This window comes from Lytechinus variegatus, chromosome 2 (genome assembly GCF_018143015.1).
Source record: "Lytechinus variegatus isolate NC3 chromosome 2, Lvar_3.0, whole genome shotgun sequence".
Classification (NCBI taxonomy): domain Eukaryota; kingdom Metazoa; phylum Echinodermata; class Echinoidea; order Temnopleuroida; family Toxopneustidae; genus Lytechinus; species Lytechinus variegatus.
In genome coordinates this window covers 40,140,826-40,161,791 of record NC_054741.1, presented here as the reverse complement: position 1 = coordinate 40,161,791, position 20,966 = coordinate 40,140,826, and the positions used below count along the sequence as shown (strand labels likewise).

At 36.5% G+C, this 20,966-nt stretch overlaps 1 protein-coding gene across 1 annotated transcript in view; it reads right to left on the bottom strand.

The window, feature by feature from the left end:
* Positions 1–20,966, bottom strand: part of LOC121408090 (maestro heat-like repeat-containing protein family member 1) — a 145,047-nt gene that overhangs the window by 121,989 nt on the left and 2,092 nt on the right. The window contains exon 2 of the mRNA XM_041599430.1: positions 1,055–1,200. Coding sequence (XP_041455364.1) covers positions 1,055–1,200 — 146 coding nt within the window. The remainder of the gene's footprint in view (positions 1–1,054; positions 1,201–20,966) is intronic.

The window sequence follows — 20,966 nt, the reverse complement described above, 5'->3', positions numbered from 1 at the left end:
TATTGCACGATTCATTGAGGGGGGAGGCCTCCGAGCCCCCCCCCCCCGGCCTAGATAGGGTTAATTAAGGCCATTTTTAAGATCGTTCCGGATTTTTGTAAACTTGTCCTGATGCAGTGACCTTTGAAATTACTGAATGTAAACAAATTTGATGACGCTGCTATATGTAATAGATAATAATGTGTTAGTATTGGAGCTGACAGTAAAGACAACTACCGTTTGGGATATCATCTTGGAATTAATAATACAACAGTGTTGTATTCATTATTAATAACATTAAATTGAGGGCAGTATTGCATAAATTTATTTTACAGGCATTAAAGAAAATTACAATGTTTCAACTTACCCCGCATTCCAACTCACCCCAATCTCCCTTACCAAAACACTTGAAAAATAGTTTGTTACAATTTTATTTTGGTTATAGTTATTACTGGTTGTATTTTGGCCCAACTAATTTCTGAGCTGCCTCTTTGGATTATCATGTCCACGTCATGAATAAATATGTGAGTGACAGAAAGTTTGCCACTGATAAAAATCTTAAAACGAATCACAGACATCAGGATTGTCCTTCTTCCTGTTACGGGATATTAACTTGTATCTTATGTCATCCTTTTGTTGAAAACTAGGCTAAAAAACAACCTTACTGCATGAAATCATGTATGTTTTTAGTACAAACATAGACAAAGTTGAAAATAATTTGGTTGGCAGAATCAATACAATGGATCATGCAGGAAAAATTAAAGAAAAAATTGTATAGCATACATACTATAGAGTCCCTTGATGAAATATACAAAACACAAAATCTCTACTCAAAAAGGGGGCTGAAACTAAGTCTATTTATGATATTCAAAGTTACTGACTTATTACTTCTAAATCTTGTGATAGTAGAGGAAGGACCTAAAAACAATGATAGTTATTCTCCAACTCACTTATTTTGGGGGCTTGGGGCCTCTAAATGGAAAAAGTCAAACGTGGACCCTATCCGAGAACAGGACTATTAAGCAAAGTGAATGAAAAATACATTATTTAATGATTTAAGATATGAGTTACTGACCTTATTGTGTTTTCTTAAATATGAGTGACATGAGCTGAGAACAAGCTTTGGTTTCTTCTTGCCAACATCCACCAATGAAGAGATAATGATGCTTCTTACATTAGCTTTTTTGTCATAAGCAGCATCTATCAGGGACATCACCATGCCTAGATAAAGAACAAAATACTCAATATCAAAATGATCAAGATCATGTTATAAACAGGAGATTTCTATAAAGCATCAGCTGCAGGGTTGAAAATACACGGGAGCGATGAGCGATTGCACCCTTGTGTGCTTTGGAATCTCTCTCGCAACTGCCTAAAACTGCCAGGTACCGAGCAACTCCCAACATAAATATCGCTCCTGTCTGCTGCCCCCATCCAGTCTCCCATTTACAACTGCATATTAGCAGTCAGACAGCCAGGCCAGCGGAGCCGCAGTTTTTACTTTCACACATCGTCACATTCTGACGTGTAACTGAGTAAATTTTTTAAATCATGGGCGCGGCGCTTCAGAAAAATGCGTATCGAGTTTCAAACTCTCAATATCCCTTGTACTATTTTTCAAAACGCTGTGTTGCACCAGGTCTTGCTGTAACTTTGATAGCAAATAATTTCCTATTCTATTGGATTATTTCATATGATACCATCCTAAATAGAGTAATTTTCGGAGACTCCACTTCTCAAATCTGGACTAAGCCACTTGTTGATCTGAAAATTTGGCGCAGATCCCGCAATTTTCTGACCGAAATAAGGATTTCCTGTGGGGATCTTTGGTGAGTAACGGTTAGTTCCCGAGTGTATACATCTACTGGCGCTAATGCAGTTTCATACCCGCCTGTGTTGCGGTGATGATTGACTGTGAGCTGTTTTGTGGTGATGATTGACTGAGAGCTGTGCTATGTTCAGTGGCTGAGCTGCGCTAGCGTCGTCATATCGTAGCCTAGCTTGAGAAATAGTTGACATGGTGACGTGGGCCGTCAGGCTGTGATGCATTAAATATTTCATAACATAATTTTCAAGTGCATTTCCGTTGTTTACATGTGGATCGAGGGGTCTACGCAGCATCAGTTAGGTAAGAAACCTTCATTTTTTTAATATTCTTATATAATAATTTTTGAAACCTTCCTACGCATTAGGTGTAGGAAGGTGTAAAAATCAATAAAATTCACATGATTTTTGTTTCAAAAGATGGATTTCCTAGGGAAATCCATCTTGCCTATATTAGGGACAGTGATTTTCCGTTTAAAAAAATTAACCTTTTCCGTTTCAGAAAATCTCAAATTCCGTTTCAGCATGTCAGAAAACGGAAATTCCCTTTCCCTATAGACTTTGTACACACGGAGAAGTGACAATTCCGTTTACACATTGAATAGCAAAATCACAACGCGTACACTCGCACTGGTCAAAATTTTATCTGCTACTGTACCAACAACAGAATAGAATCCGTTCTAATTGGATCTATGCGGGTGCATAAAATAATTTTTCAAACACATTTAGCATGCATACATCCTCACCTTTCACATTATTAGCATTATTTTACGGTGAAATTAAATTTCATTGATAATTTTGGAGTTTTTTGGACATCGTTATCAGCAGTCAATGACTTTCACCAATCCGCCATCTTGGATTTTAAGACCACGATATCATGCTGTTACATCTTCAAACATAGAGGGCAGCATCGATCCCCGGCCGCGGCACCTATGCCCGTGAGCAAAGTATTTAATGTACAATGCTCTTTTATCCTGCCTTCAAATAAATGGAAATGCTATATGCATTATTGGTAATTTGGTGTTGTGCACGTTTAAAAAAAAAAAAAAAAAACGGCAGGCAGGGAACGGGCGCGGGGTACAATCGAGTGTGCTGATGTCGAGTGTAGTCATGATGTGTGAATTGTCATGATTGTAGTGAAGTGAGATCGTGTTTTCTGAGGTTTTGTGGCCATTTAATGTTCTAATTTTGTTGTGATTTTAGAGTAATTTCTGTAGATATATTCTGTGCATTTTGAGTGAAAATACGTTTTCCGTGATTTTCGGTTTGAAATGCCACTTTCTGTTTCAAAAGGCCCTTTCTGTGAATTCCGTCCGTTATCCGAGATCGCGGAAAATCACTGTCCCTACTATATGGGAAGAGTGTCAAGACGTCAATGATGAAGAACTTGAAGAAGTATATTTTATTATTTCAAAAGTCATCATCATTGCGTCCTCAAGACTATTGAATACTCGTGCCTTTACGTTACGGTAAGTGAAACTCCGTGTTGAATATCTCTGTTTACCGAAGGGAAGATGTATGATGGGGTGTCCAAACTTAGCGCACTTTTCAAAAATATTCATCAGGCTTACATATTTTCACAAAATATTCATAATTTATGCAAAACCAATTCAAGAAATAGTTACCACATTGACAGCAAGATCATAAACTATGAAATCATAGACGAAAATGTAAAGTAGGTCAAGGGGTTTCGCCGATATCGCGATCTCAAAATTCCATTCCCATCGGCGAATGCGCGCTGTGCTGGAAAACCGTTCAGAAAAAGTGTGACCTAACTTCACGGACCAAAGTTTTTGTGGAGATTTAAGCAAAAACTCAAGCTCAAAGAATGAAATATTTAAATTAGATTGATGGCAAAATGCTATAGAATTGGTCAGTACCACATCTCACATTTTTTATTGATTTCTGCTTGCAAAATGGTGATATCGTGATGCTTGTTGAGAAGATCAGATTTCTTCAAAACGGGTGCTAACGCCAACGGTGACAAATTTGCCGATCTTTTTTCCATATTTTCACCCTGAAGAAACTTACACCAAAGGGTAATTTTTGGTCGCTTTTCAAGTTGGTAATGCCAGATTTTAAGGATATCAGCTCTAGTTTTGAGATAATGACTGTCCGCAAAGTATGGACACATGCAAAGTTTGGACTCACTGCCATACTAAGATAGAACTAACCAACAGCGGGAATTTTTGACCAATCAAAATCAGCGGAATTTGAATAAAGGAAGAAACTGACTCTGTTTTTCAAGCAATTTCGAATGTAGACAGCTGGCAGCCATCTGTTTCAAGGAGTTTTTTAACATTTTTTTTATTTTTTTATTTCTCCTCGTACACAGAAGGCTCGCTATCGTGCAGCCACCATTAGGACTTGCAATGCAAAATCCCACCGTCGGGGCTCTTCAATTTTTGTCTTAATGCAGGGCTCGACACTAGCGGCGGTCCGACGGTCCCAGACCGGTAAAAATCGCTGCCGGGCCGGTAGATTTTCAGAAATAGGAAGATTTACTGGTCCGACATGACCAGTAAAAAATATCTTTGTCGGGCCAGTAATTTTTCCGAAAATAGCACAATTTTAAGGGTCCGACATAAAAAGTAATAAAAACCATTGTTGGGCCAATAACTTTTCCAGAAATGCTCAAATTCACTGCAAACCATTTCCCCCCGACAAATTCTGTCATTCACACACAGAATACACACAGAATGAATCACACGCAAGTATTACTAGAGTAGATACAGTGTACATGTAGCTAGCCAGCCACACGATCCACATGGTAAATTCTCTACTGGCTGCGCGAACGAAACTTGGCTAAACTCTGGTAGAAATCTCTCACATAACTGTCAAAATTCACGGTTCATACTCATGAAAGGCTCTTATAATGTCCATATTTCCTAAAAATTGGAGTAACTCTGTCATTTGTAAGCAGTAAAAGGAAAAATTTTCACTTCTGTTTGGTTCAAACAGATTGGGTTTCGGGTGACATCGTCTGAATACATATTAGCCCCACATATGCATTTATGTGTGTGTGTTGATACACTTGGTTTCTGACTTTCTTTCGTAGCTACTTTAATTGAGCCAAAAAGATACTGATAAAATATTTATGATGATGGTTTTAGCTTTCTTCCTCTGTTTTCTTCCTATCTTTCTTTTCAATCTTTCTTTGTTTCTTCCCTAATTTTTTTTGTTACTGTCTTTCTTTTTTATTTTCCCTTTTTTTCCTTTAATTCGTTCTTTCATTCTTTCTATCCTTTTAAAAAATATTTTTCTCTATTTCTTTTTTTCTCTCTTTCTTTCTTTCTTTCTTTCCTTCTTTCTTTTCAATCTTTCTTTGTTTCTTCCCTCTCTTCTTTCATTTTTTGTTAAAGTTTTTCTTTTTTATTTTCCCTTTTTTCTTTCATTCATTCTTTCATTCTTTCTATCCTTATAGAAAACATTTTTCTCTATTTCTTTTTTTTTCTTTCTTTCTTTCTCCCTTCCTTCCTTCCTTTCATTCTTTCTATCCTTATAGAAAATATTTTTCTCTATTTCTTTTTTATCTTTTTTTTTCTTTCTTTCTTTCTTTCCTTCCTTCCTTCCTTCCTTCCTTCCTTCCTTCCTTCCTTCCTTTCTTTCTTTCTTTCTTCCTTCCTTCCTTCCTTTCTCTCATTCTTGAGTCCATCCATCCTATATTCATCCCTTCTCTTCATCCTTTCTTTCATTCCTTCTTTTTACCCTTTTCTTTCCTTCATTCTTCGTTACTTTCTTTGGTTCTTCCATCCATCATACCCTTTCTTTTTTTCATTTCATCCTTCTTTCAGCCCTCTCTTTCATTCATTCATTCCTTCCTTTCTTCTATCTGTCTTTTTCTTTCCTTTTCCCTAAAAGTTGTTAAATCTATTCTTTTACCTTTCCTTTCTCTCCTTTATTCTTTCATTCCTTCCTTTCTTTGTCTCTCAGTCTTTTTTCTTCCTTTCATCTATTCTTTTACTTTTTTCTTTTTGTATTGCTTGCTTCTTTCCTTCCCTTTCTTCATTTATTTCTTTCCTTTGATTTCTCTTCCTTCCTTCCTTTCCTTCCTTCCTTCCTTCCTTTTATTCTTTATTTTCCTTCCTTCCTTTCTTCGTTTCGTTTCTTTCTTTCTTTCTTTCTTCGTTTCTGTCTTGCTTTCTTTTTGTCCTTCATTCCTTCTTTTTATTTGGGGGGGGGTAACAAAAGGCTAGAAAAATAAACTTGCGCCTTGTTTAAATGTTTTCTTTATTTTTTGGGACCAGTAGATTTTACGTTCGGACCAGTAAAAATTTGAAAAACTGGGTATCTACTGGTCCGACATGAATAGGTTGGACCAGTAGAAAAAATAGGTTAGTGTGGAGCCCTGTTTAATGAATAAAAAATTTGAAAATTATTGCGACCAAAATGCAAATTAATATTCCCTCTTGGCATTAATTGCCAAAAAACGGAGAAAAATCAAGTTAAAAGGGACAAAAACAGTGACTTACCTCGGCTGTAACGCAAATTCACTTCCCCGTTTTATACGATCTCAAGTACATAAACATATTGCCATTGAGTCCCCTGTACAGATCACGCTAGAACTTCGGTCTCTGTAGATCTATTTGGTGAGTGAAGCCAACGGAGTTCAGCTGAACAACCAACATAACACTAATAGAGACCGAAGCTTTTGCAGTTTTGGTCTATTTCGAATGCAACTCCAGCACTTGGACGAAGTGCCGAGCGAAGAGAACGTGTGTGTTAGACTAGACAGCTGGCAGCCGTCTGTTTCGAGGATTTTTAAATTTTTTTTTTTTAATTTCTCCTCGTACACAGACGGCTCGCTATCGTGCAGCCACCATTAGGGGACTTGCAATGCAAAATCCCCCCGTCGGGGCTGTTCAATTTTTGTCTTTAATGAATAAAAATTTTGAAAATTAACGCGCCCAAAATGCAAATTTATATTCCCTCTTGGCATTAATTGCCAAAAAATGGAGAAAAATGAAGTTGAAAGGAACAAAAACAGTGACTTACCTCGGCTGTCGTGCAAATTCACTTCTCCGTTTTATCCGATCTTACGTACATAAACATATGGCCATTGAGTCCCCTGTACAGATCGCGCTAGAACTTCGGTCTCTGTCACTCCTAGTACCAATGAGGTCCAAACATTACATGTATGGAACTTAATGTGCAACATCAGTAGTATTTTGGGATTATATTACATAGAATATATAGAGCAACTGCTCGTGTGTAGCGGTAAGTTATTCACCTGATAACTATATAGATCTATAATTCATGTGGTGCACGGCGCGTGCGCAATGTTTAATAATATATTGCTGTGAATACAATGAATGTCATTAAAAACATAATCTCACAGATCAAATAATGCCAGCTCGATGCGCAAAATCAGAAAAAAAATATATTTTCTGCCCTGATAATTTGAATATTTGATAACCCTAACCCAGAGCTGCCAAGTTGTATTTTGCATTTTCAGTATTCTTATCCCCCAAAATAAGTATTTTGACCAAAAAATCTGTATTTTTTCCATGAGATAAATATGCATGCATAATGGCAAAGTTCGATCACTTCTACATTATTTTGCGCCCCACACCATCGCACACGAGACCGAAAGCTTCAGTCTAGATTTTGGTTGTTCCGCTGAACTGCGTTGGCTCACTCACTAATACATAGACTGAAGAATTTGGAGGCCCGTATGTACAGACAATGTATTAGCAGTAACGTTAGATCTAACATTTGACGGAAACCTGATTTTTTCCGATCGTTTTTTTGCACATAAAATCATAAAATGTCACATTATTAAAAAGAAATTGCATCCATATTTACGGAAAAATGTATGAAATTCAGAAATATCGTACCTTAGACCGCAGTTACCGCTAATTCGTTTCAAATTATGATCGAAACATCGTCATCTTCGATCCTTCCGTCGGTCAACGTAAGTTGCCATCTTGGATGACGTCATCATCCTTACAGACATATTTACCAGTCGCAATATATCGCGATTTGAGCTGCTGCTTTGCACTTGTAAACTACATGTACGTGCGTGCACTCGGAACTTGTCACCCGCATTGATTCGCCAGGATATCGAAAATTCTAATCGGAAAGCCTTGATGAAAGCATAACTCATTGGAAGTAGAGGGTAGCAACACATGGCTGCCATTTTTTCATCTCCGCCCGAAACGTCCAAAATGCTATAGTGGGGCGAACAATACCTTTTCTTCTCTAATTTGTTTTTTCCGTATTTTATCATGAAAAAGCGTACTGCCGTATTTTAAGTTGATTTCCGTATGAAATACGGAAAAATCGTACTACTTGGCAGCTCTGCTAACCTAACCCAATTTCCAAGTATTTTTATCATAAACAGGATAACTATAGACAATGATTGAAATTAATTTTATATTCTTTTGCGAAAATTAATATGAAGGACAGCTTTTTGATAAAGAACACAGTTTTAGAGCGTTAGAGCGCGATTTTATACCTACAACCGCTAAATCCTGTCACTGTCGGTATACTGTCGGTATACGTGATTCCATCAGCTTAATAATTTTTGCAACAGGCGCCAAGAGTCCAACAAACAGACAGGCATTTGCCCAAACGGACAACATCTCAACCTCTGCTCATTTCTTTTTGCACGGGCATATAAAATCTCGACCTAACCCATCACATTTCTCCCTATTTTCTCCTCCCTTTTATTTTCCACTAATTTTTCTTTCATTCACTTTTTTTCTGTCCTCTTTTCCCTTCTATTTTTGTTCTCGTCTCACCGCTTTTCCTCATCCCCCAGCCCCCGACGCCCGTGCAGATTCGCAAACAATATCAAGAGTATGTCTACTTGGCAAGGGCGGAAATCTCTCCCCAAAGGTAGGGGGACCAGGGGCTGGAAAATTTGACAAGCAAAAAACAAATAAACAAAAAAAAGAAGGTTTATGACCCCCAAAAGAAGGTCATCTTGACCAAAAGAAATTTGACAAGCAAACTAGCCACAAAAAGGGGTTATCCCAAAAGTAAGATCGTCTCTTCCAAAATACATGTTTTATTTCGATTTTGAATGAAAAGACCAAAAATAGTAGGGGGACATTTCATAATGTGCCCCCTACTATTTTGGGTGAGGGGGACATGTCCCCCCGGCCCTGGTATTTGTGCCAATGTGGGTGGGGGTGTTACGCCTCCCTATTGGAATCATTATGGAAGAGTGTATACTCGCTGTGATTTCGATCTCATACCTATAAAAAAATAGAACAGCTACACCTTGAACACAGGCCAAAATGCCTAACGATTTCTCCGCGGCATTAACAACTCTCGTAAGGGGCGCTCCATTTATAAATAAAGTTGCATGTATAGCTGTCTATGGCGACAAGATTTATCGCAGAATTGTGGCCAGAAGCATGGGAAATTGCCAGAAAATTCAAGAAAAGAACCGGTGAGTACCGATTTAACAGTACTTATGTATTTAGTAACATTTACTGAATTATAAGAATATTTATTTTTGAGTGAAACAAAGCTTAGTTCTAAGCTAGGGCGGCCCAAATGCGCGTGAGTGGAGTCCCAGTTTCTTAACACGGGTAAGTATTGCGGTGTCGCCTAGAGTGGTCTCTGTATTTGGTGAGTGAAGCCAACGGAGTTCAGCTGAACAACCAACAAAACAGAGAACAAAGCTTTTGGTCTCTCTAGTGTTAGACATGCGCTCGCCATTCACTGCAAGTGCAATGCAAAAATCTACGTCTAGCGCTGTGTCCGCGCAATCGCTTGCCCTAGTAAAGTGCCTAGACACGTACGTGCAAAGCGCCAACTTAATGTGTTCCGCCATCTTGCTTGTTAGTTGCCGATAAAATGCGCATTTTCAGATTTTTTTACGCTCAGTCATTATCCATGACTGAAACATTGACCAATCAAAAACTAAGATTCTATAAGAAATATGAATATTCATATATGAAAGTATAAACAAAGATAATTCAGTTTTATGTGAAATTTAAACACAATTCTTCAAAATTGGGTTAGTTTTATGTCTGTAAAATGACCCTTAAAACCAAATTTTTTTTCGAAAAAATAAGGGTTTTCCCAAGTTGTCATGGTAACATGGTCTGAATTAAAAAAGCTTAGCAAACACTTTATTTCAGTGATCGAGGATGTATTTGTTTACGGTATACGTCTACAAAAGTTATAACATTTTTTTCCAGACCATGGATGAACTTTCAAAAAGAGATATTTTAGGCAAGTTTTTATGATTTCCGGCAATTTTCTGACACAGGCATTTTGAAGACGTAATTTTTACAGAATTAGAAGAAGACATCATGGATTTTCCTAATTATCACGACGGATATGCAACTTACTTGTAAATAAATCAAACAAAGTCTATGATTCATTTTCGATAATGCAAAAAGAGACATTCAAGTCTCTGATTGAGAGCCGCAGATTGAACATTCGCACGGCGCAATGGTAACGTTTTCGCTGAATTCGTCGGGGCAAAAACACCAAGCAAGCCGTCCCACTCACCAGTCCCGAACGCTGTGCTGTATGTTTGATGATATATCTGGTGCCATTTCGTGCTTATAAATTTGTTTTTTCTACAATGCCACTATCTCATTAAAATTATTTGTCATGATAACATTGGAAATATTATCGTTTAATGGCCCAAAGGATCGACTGTAATAAAATACACTTTGAAATATTGTCAGAGTGATTAGTTAGGTGATGTTTATGGTCAGAATTTAGTCATGGCTTCGGGTGAACTTACGCGAACGCGGTCACTTGCTCACGGGGCGAGTCGGCCTGGCCCTTTGGTGGAAGGCCGCATACGTGCAGTGCAGCAAGAGCAGAGTTGGGGAGTTAAGTAAAAATACTTTGAAATAAGTAATCTGCAACTATTTTTTTGTCTTACTCTTATCCCTTTAGGCCTAGATTAATTAGATAAGAGATTAAAATTCTAAAAGTTTAAAGGCATAACAAAGAGTGGTGCTTGATAATTATGGGGGGCCGGGGGGGGGGGGTCTTGCATGCCCCAATTCAGAACAAAAAGAGGAAAAGGAAAGAGAATCTTGCGAAATTGTTCAATTGGATTTTTGTAACAAAAAACATCAAAATTATGCTCATGTCGGTTGCAACTTACTAAATACTTTTTAAATTTTGCCTGATCGATACGCCATATCGTATATAACCCTCAATTTTTTTCGCTCGTTACGCCACTGATATAACAGCTAGTTTATGCCAACATTATTTGGTTGCGGGATCAAAGCATCAGCTATAGCTAAACATTTATACTTTATGCCTGTTCAACTTCAAATACAGGTTTAGGCCTGTATTTATGAGATGTTTTTAAGATCTATGGGTGCCTTTATTATTTTTATTTTCAATTAAAACAATTATTTATTATGTATTAATTTAGAATCTGGCAATATGGCGTCGCCCATTAAGTTGACGTTGGGTCTATGGCTCGTGCACGTACGTGTAGCCAGGCGGCTTCTAGAGAGTAAAAATCATTTACTGACGTAAGGTTACTCTCAATGAAGCCAGGTATCCCTATCCATTCACGTGCGTGTAGGCCGCTAAAACCTAAAATTTTCGCCCTCAAGATTTCTACTTTCCTTCTAAAATTTCTAGCCCTAAATCATGTACATGGGATGCAACTTCCTTTTTGACATTTCTGCGCCATCGATTTTATTTTCAAACACGAATTCATACAAAAAATGAGAAAAATATCATCAGGCCTCTACAAAAAAATTTTTCGTCACTTGCCCTGTTGGGCAAGTGATGAAAAAATTTGCTTGCCCGATAGAAAAAACTGCTTGCCCAATTTTTTAAATAATTTTTTCATTATGACTGCACTACTCTTATTTTTATTAAGGTATACTAAATAACAATTGAGAATCATGTCCAGTATAAAAGAACACACATTAAAAAGGATATTTTCAGCAACATAGGCCTGAGTCTTTACGTTTATTTTGGAGAAAAAAATCAATATTTTATGGCTATTTAAGGTTTTAAAAAACCCTTCAACAAAAGTTGCTAAAATTTCATATTTTGCATCTTTAAATCCATGAAATGGCTACCTGCGTAACATATTTCCTTAGAATTGCTTTTATTTACCGTAGTTGGAAACTATGAAGAAAGCCAGTGAAAAATGTTCAGCTCTTTATTGACTCGGAAAAAATTATTCTATCATCAAAAGTGGAGTGGCTAAAATTTCACATTTTGCATCTTTAAATCCATGAAATGTCATTTCATGGATTTCATGGTCATTTATTTTCCATATTTCCTTGATTGAAAAAAAAATTATTTGGAAACCATCAAGTCTTTTCTTCATCATTTTATGATGTTCCACTCGGTCAATAATTTTATCTACATGTTTTCACATGCTACTTTTTTTTTCTATTTTGAGCAATACATGTTCACTTATTAATGAATTATTAGTTACATTGTTTAATATTGTATGATTTTTAAGTAATTTTTTTCACTATGCTTAGAATCTTGGGTGTGTGTGTGTGTGTATGTGTGTGGGTGTGTTTATTATACCTTTTGGAATTTATTTGGGGGACTTTTGGTGGAAGTGTTAAATGAAGTGTATAATAGGGGATTATTAGCAATTTCACAAAGGCAGGGCGTGATTACACTATTAGAAAAGGAAGGCAAAAACCCTTTATACATTCAAAACTATAGACCGATCACGCTTTTAAATGTTGATTACAAGATCTTATCAAAGGTATTAGCAAAAAGATTAAAAAAGGTTCTGAATGAAATAATTCATATTGATCAAATAGGGTATGTTGAAAATAGGAACATTGGAGATGGTGTGAGATTAATCGATGATATTTTATTTCAGTCCTCTTTTGGAAATATTGGATATTTGATCACGGTGGACTTTGAAAAGGCTTTTGATTCTATTTCCCATGATTTTCTTTTTCAGACTCTTAAATTATTTGGATTTGGCCAGTCTTTCTGTTCTTGGGTTCGTGTTTTATATACAGATATAACTAGTTGTATTATGAATGGAGGTTATTCCACTGGTTATTTTGATATAAAACGAGGGGTAAGACAGGGGGACCCCCTTTCTCCTTATCTGTTTTTGCTGTGCATAGAAACACTAGCTTTGGCAATAAGAAGAGACGCTCTAGTTGAAGGAATTCAGTTTGGATCTCATGAAATTAAGAAAATATTGTATGCCGATGATATCACTCTGTTTGTTAAAAATAGCAATTCTGTTAAACGGCTTAAATATCTTTTGGAAGAATTCGAAAAAGTGAGCGGTTTGAAGATAAACAAAGGGAAAACAAATTTTTTTTGGATGGGAAAAGATCAAGACAGACCTCAAACTCCACTATTTGGAAATTTGGTTCAGCAAATTGAAATCTTAGGCGTTTATTTCTCTCTAAATGTAATAATAAAAGATCTAAACTTCAAAGAGATACTTAGCAAAATAAAAAGACTTTTGGGATGGTGGAAACAAAGGGATCTAACCCTAATGGGTAAAATACATCTGTTGAAAAGTTATGCATTATCAAAATTAAATTACGTCTCGTCACTTTTAGTTGTTCCTAACTGGTTGTTCATTGAGGTGGAACGGATCACTTTTGAGTTTTTATGGTCGGGTAAAGACCGTATAAAGAGAAACATTATGTATCAGGATTACTCACACGGTGGGTTAAGAATGATGAATTTTAAGTTGTTCATAAAGGCCCAACGTCTAATGTGGCTGAAACGTCTATTATACGGGGAACGCGATGCTGGGTGGAAATTGTATTTTGATTTCTGTTTTAGATCACTTGGTGGGAGATTGTTATTTCTATGCGATTTTGATTTTTGCAAATTAACACAGACAATGCCACAATTTTATTCTGAAATGCTGAAGGCTTGGCAAGATATGAGAAAATATAGATATACAAAAGGGGAAGTAAATCTGATTATATTTAATAAGAATATATGTGTAAGAGGTAAAATGATTTTTGACATTGATCTTTATAATAAGGGAATTTACACTGTTGATCATATTTTTGATAACGGGGTTGTGAGACCTGTGGCTTATTTTCAAAATCTTGGGGTAACTGCAGATGAACTGCTCCACATTATTGATATAGTACATGCTATTCCAACTACTTGGAAAAATGCCTACAGCTCTATTAAATTTATAAAGATTGACGATGAGAACTTCAATGTTAATTTGAATATCAGTAAGCTGGAAACTACTTTTGAGGTGATAAAATCAAAAACAATATATAATAGTTTTGTTGAAAATTTACGGGAAACGTATAATTTAACATTGAAAGATAAAAACATTAATTTGAATTTTACAGATGTTGAAATGTGTAATAGGTTTTCCCAAACCAGGAGCACAACGTTGATTAGGAAACAAAGAGAATTCCAGTTCTTACTTTTACACGGGGCGATTTATACCAAAGAACAGTTATTGAGATTTGGGTATGTTAAAGACAGTTTATGCTCTTTTTGTGGCAGGGAAACCGAATCATACATGCATATTTTTCTAAATTGTTCTAAGGTAAAACCTTTATGGGAATTTTTTATTAAATATATTTGAATATCTGAATTAAGAGATTTAGAATGGAGAGATATACATTTGGGATTATCTGGAAGTACGAATAGAAATAATTGTGTAAACAGTATAATCTTTTTCATCAAACATGCCATTTTCCAATCCAGAACCAAAAGTCAGGTTCCTTCCTGCCATAAAATACAAAAATATATTGCAGAACGTAGGAAGAAAAATGCTTGGCTATAAAATCGGGCAAATTGAGTTTGCATGTAAAGAAATGGGAAGAACTGAAGGTGATCAATGAGACATTGAATGCAAACAGGTGTGATGTGTCTGCTGGTGTTGTGAGTGTGTAATGGTATGTCCGCGTGTGAATGCGAGTGTGCAATGGTATGTTTGCTGCCTGGGAGGGGGGGGGGCTTCTGTGTGTGTGAGGGCGTGTGTGTGTTTTTTTTTTTGTTTTTTTTGGGGGGTGTGGTATATTGTGTAGTAGGGAGTGTGGGTGCGTAAGTGAGTGAAACATATATATGTAATCTTCCTCTTGAAGGCTTGTAGAGTTTCTTATTTGATTTGACATAATTTTGATATTAACATGATATTGAGGTAATTTTTTTTTTTTTCTCTCTTACAAAAAAAAAAGTTTCATATTGTTATAGACATGATAAAAGAGAAATATGGCGGTTTGATTTCATTTGTAATCATTTTTAAAATTTTTGTAATTTAATTGATATTGATATATTTATTTGTTTGATTGTTAATTGATTGTATACATGCAAAGAATCTTTATTTATATGAATTGTGATTGTCAACTTATTGTTTCGAAAGAGGAAGAAAATAAAATATTATTAAAAAAAAAAAAAAAAAAGTGGGTGTGACTGTGAGTAAAACTTTGATATAAATGAATTCAATATCTAATTTCTACTTCGCCTATTCAAGTACAATAACCTGTACTCGGCCATGTAATAAAGGCCCACATACCCTAACTTTTCCTGAAGTTCTTTGAAAACGCAGACTTCTACGAAAATTGCATTTCTCTATGGGGGAGTCTAAATTTGGTGAGAATGTATTCATTAATAACTTAAATATACATGAAAATGAAGAAATCATCAAACTTTATTGGAAGTTTTGAATAATATATCCGAAATGTAAACTCTGTCTGAAACAGAAAATCACCATCATTGAGGCCTTTACTGAGCGAATTGTCCCCCAGAGCTCTGGCAGAGAGACAGAGCTCAGACTGGCTAGCTAGTATGCGCACGTGTGTGAGCCTCCCGCCGGCCTTGTAAAATAGATGGAGCTTTGTTTGATGATTTATTGTCTGATATTTACCTCATCCCCTCAAAAAGAGAAACAAATGAATTTTAAGTTATAATTAACAAATACGGCAAGTTATTTTGGATGTTAATAGGCCGCTTTGAAAAGCAAAGCCGAATGACATGACAACTCACCAATGCGAGGTTACTAGACTCTGTGATTTATTTCCTGTGTAATTCTTATTATTTTATCACAGAATTGTGATATCGGAAGGGGAAAAATGTGCATTAGAAATTGCACATGGTGGTAGTCATAATGGACCCCTATACTACATTCAACTGTTTCCCGGCCATTGCGTTGATTTTTTTCATACCTGGTACCATGTATGGAAATACGTGGTATGGTAGTGGATCGTATTACCGAACACTTTTCATGAATTTGATCATATCAAACACATTATTCCAATACAATTCATGAAACTTTCACCATAAATACACAAATACCTACAAAATATAAACATGCAGAAATTTTGCCGAAATTGTTTTTCATTTTTACGACATCGGCTTCCAATCGGACCCCTCTTCGCAAGTGAAATATTTTGGTCACTTGAAAAGGTATCGCATTACCGAACGTGTGTTTTCTATGGGAAAAGTTGGGAAAACAACAAAGTCACTGATGAGCTATTTTGACCATATTTTATTGTTTTGAGGATATAAAGACTTCGAAATTGTGTTTTTGATAATTTTTCATCATTTTTCTATTTAAGTTCCCTTTGGAAGGAAGTTGCAAAGGTTTGAGCGTATTTGAGTATTTTCTGACGCATATGATGCGCGCGTTCGGTAATACAAGGCCGGTCGGTAATACAATCACTCACTATACAGAATAAATAAGGCAGTGTATACAGCCACACGCGTGTGTCTTTACCATCCAGCCACACGCGTGTGGTTATATCCAGAACACCCATCTGTGGATACTGCCACACGCCGCCAGTAATAACAGTAAAACACGTACCGCGGTATGTAGGTCTGACCGTCTATATCACGATCAAAATAACCTAATTTCTTCATTAAATTCTTACATTCTAAACCCCTTTGATTTCTTTATGACTTTAAATCGTTTCAATTTCATTCTCACCGTCTTCTTTCCTTGCTTTTCTTGTCTTTTTACAAAAGGCCGCCTGTTAAATAGCAAATTTCCACACTTTTTCTACTTGTGTCGATTCTCTACTGACGCTATGTGTGCGCGTACGTACGAAACCCAAACTGTGTATGTCTACTATACTACTGCGCTGCGCTAACGCTGTATGGGTCTGCCACCACGAAGGAAGCCAGAATCGACACAAGTAGAAAAAGAGAATTTGCTGTTAAACAGACGACCGTTTGTAACAAGACAAGAAAAGCAAGGAGAGAAGACGGTGAGAATGAAATTGAAACGATCTAAGGATATCAAAGGGGTTTAGAATGTAAGAATTTAATGAAGAAATGAGGTTATTTTGATCGTGATATAGACGGTCAGACATACGTGTTTTACTGTTATTACTGGCGGCGTGTGGCGGTATCCACAGATATGTGTTCTGGATATAACCACACGCGTGTGGCTAGATGGTAAAGACACACGCATGTGGCTGTATACACTGCCAATAAATAACGCAATTTCGGAATTTGAAACTGCACTACTCGCTATTTTTTAAGGCTGTTTCATGATTTTGAGTGTGGATTTTGGATGATTTATGGAAAAACGAGGTACGGTACAGAAAAAAAAGACGCAACAACCACTTGCCCGATCGGGCAATTGACTTTGAGAGGTGCTTGCCCGCACGTCATTTTCACTTTCCCCGGGCAAGCGGGTTCGTCGCGCCCTGTATCATGACAAGATGGAAGAGACTTGCCCGATGTTTACGCCGCCATCTTGTTTCATATTGTTCTTCGCCAACGTTACCCGACGCACGTTTGAAAATAAAATCGATGGCGCAGAAATGTCATTGTCAAAAATGAAGTTGCATCCCATGTAGGCCTACATGATTCACTCCTAGTACCAATGAGGTCCAAACATTAACATGTATGGACCTCATAGGCGACATTACCCAAAAATATGGGTTAGACAATGCTGTTCTGATTTCCAACCCAAGACTTTGGTAAATGTACGCCTTAATACAAATTGGAGTTAAGTGATATGACTTTCATTTGGTGGGGAGACATTAAAAGTATTAATTAAGTAGTTCAAATTAAAATAGATTATCATTAAACTTACATTTCAGGCCCTTTTTGTTGATTTTCGGTGAGCGTTCCACACAGCTGCGACGAGTGATCAACTCCGAAGTGATACGCGAACTGGTCAGCTGATCGGTCAGGTGATCGGTAGATTATCTTTTTGTCAGACGTTCATAATTTATGTAAAGCGTATCAATCTTCAGTATCTTGATTCCAAAGTATCAGTATTGCAGATAAATGTCATTATTGATTGGAATCATTGGCGGATCGGGGGGGTGGGGGTGAGCATTTCTGGCGGATCGGGGGGGTGGGGGTGGGGGTGAGCATTTCTGCCCGATCCCCCTATTGAGATTTGTAGTAAATATTTTGGAATTAAATACGTTGTTCATACTAGTTATGCGACCCCTCCCTTATGATGATCACAGCATTATTTGTAATGGGGATATTTCGTTCATAATTATTCTTGTCTCTTCTTTCTCTTTTTTAGCCTTTTTTTGCTTGTTAAAACCTTTTTTCCTTTTTTTTTTGGGGGGGGCTCGCCAAATTTTACGTGGGTCAAAATTACCTTCATTTTTTTAGTGACAATCTTTTTTTCATTTGTCCAGTTCTACGCGAGACAAAATTACCTTCGATCATTATTATAGTTAAAAACTTTTTTTTATTTTTTATTTATTTATTTATTTTTTTTTTTGGGGGGGGAGGTTGCCAAATATCACGCGAACGTTTTTCAGCTTTTACTGTTTTATTCGACTTATAATCAAATATTAAATGGGGCTTACCACAGTTTTTTTTAAAGTCAATTCATAAGAATATTCCTCCTCGGGATTTGAGCTTTCTTTCATGAAATATCAATTTTTTTCATGATTACCAAAAATACTTAAAATTTTTTATCGGTGTATGCCTATAAAGCTTTAGCTCATGCGTTGCGCCTGCCATATTTTAATGCTGATCAACTTTATGCTTTTAATGAATTCCTAAAAACAATAAATTCTCAGATCATCAATTTTGTCGCAATCGAATAATTCGATTGCGTCTCTCTATCAGTTTTGAATATTCATAAAAAATATCAGCTCGTGCTTTTTGCTCATAATATTTTGATTAGTAAATTCTTCTCTTATATAATCGAGTCGGATAGATAGATAGATAACTAGAGAGAGAGAGTTGGGGGGGTCCCTCAGCTACTTGTCCTCGCTTATTTGTTATTATTTGTTATTATGCTCATGTTGTGAGAGCTTTGTGTTTTCACATTTTTTTCTTTTTCAACCTTTTTATTGTCTCGGAGCTTCCCTCTATTTCTTTACACTATATAATGTAGTCCTTTTTACCTCATTGTTTCAATCATCGGCGGCGGAAGCCCCAAATTTTAGGAGGGGACAACCTAAAAAAATTTGACAAGCAAAAAAAAAAAGGCTCTCAACCCAAACATTTTAGGGGGGACGTAGGAAAATAAATTGACAAGCAAAAAAAAAAAAGGTCAACAACAAATTTAGGGGGGAACGTCCCCGCTTCCGCCGCCTATGGTTTCAATTCTTTTTTGTTCTCATTTCAATGAAAATATCATTATTAAACTGACGTAGAAGACTTTATTACGAAATTTTGACATTGTTTTGTTTCATTTGTTTGGCTTTCTTTTTTTCTTCTCATCTTCTTTTTCTTCTTACTTTTTCCCTTTCCTTATTTTCTCTTCAGTATTTCATTCAGGTATCCGCCAATTTATACAACACCAAGCATATAGAGGCGGATAATCAGTGAGGGAGCATGACGGTGTGCCGCTCTAAAAAAAAGGAGGAATATTGGAAGAAAAAAAGAAGAAGGGATGGGGAAAAAATAAAGAAAAAAAAAAGATGATGATGGCAATGACAATGATGAAAATTATCTTGGTGATGATGATGGTTGTGGTGACGGTTGTGGTGATGATGATGGTGATGCTAATGATAGTGGTGATGATGATGATGACGAGATGTAATTTTGTTATTTTGTCTTTGAAAAAATTAAGTAGTGCAAAGTTGAATTCATTTAAAGTTTATTATGAAAATAGCAGAAAAAAAATTGGTATGCGTTTGAGGAAAATCCATCCCCCACCAATCTTTTTCAAAGGTAAGATTTTTTTTTGCCCGGGGGGGGGGGGGGGGGCCACTTCCATTCACGAGTGGATACCATGCGCGACCATGGGGTCTCGAAAAGCACCCTAAACACGTAATTTCCATATTCTGAAAATGCACCCCTTAACAAGTATTGGCGTGTGAAACCCTACCCTTAACAAGTATTGGAAACAAAACGATACTCTTGGCAAATATTCCCTGAAATGAACCCCTAAACAAGTACAGGAATGTTTTATTGTTACGGGTCCTTCGGTCGTCTTTACCTTATTTGGTTTAGTACTACCCCACCTTCTACACCTCGCGCAAATCGGACTCTAAACACGAAGTGTTGGAGCAAAAAGGACATCCTTTATAAAACATTTTGATTTTGTTTTATCATCCCCGCAAATTAGACCCTAAACACGACGATTTTCCTAGCGAATTAATAGATACCCTTTTTTCGTTATTTTTGTGTTTTTGACACCCTTATCACGTTACGTAGGTAACGTGCCCTATCGTGAAAAGGACATCCTTTTTACGTTTTTTTTGGTCGCGCATGGTATCCACTCGTCAATGTAAGTGGCCCCCCCCGGGTTTTTTTGTGACGGCGTAGGCCTTTGCAAGCAGCTATTATTATGGTAAAAAAGTAAATGAAATGTCAAGAAATACATGATAATGATTTTTATGGTACATTTTAGTAGGCCTATATCAATTCATACTTGTTATCAAAAAGAAAAAAGTGGGTCGTTACGGACCATTAAAAATGGGAAATTTGGGCATTTTATATTTAGGATAGAGCAACTGCTCGTTATAGACGTCACAATAAATCAAGCATTCTAAATTCTATCAACTCCATTTTTTGTCAAATAACACCTTCATCGATATTTTGAAATGATTTTTCTCATATTTTCATCATCTTTTTATCAGGGTGAAATTCCCCTTTAATTTACAAAACAGATTCGCAAACAATATCAAGAGTAGTGGGAGGCAAGGGTGGAAATCTAAGGTAGGGGACCAGGGGCTGGAAAACAGGCAAAAAAAAACAAAAACAAACTAACAAAAAAAAAAGGAAGGTTTATCACCCCCAAAAGAAGGTCGTCTCGTCCAAAATACATGTTTTACTTCGATTTAAATGATGTAGGCCTATTTCTTTCCATC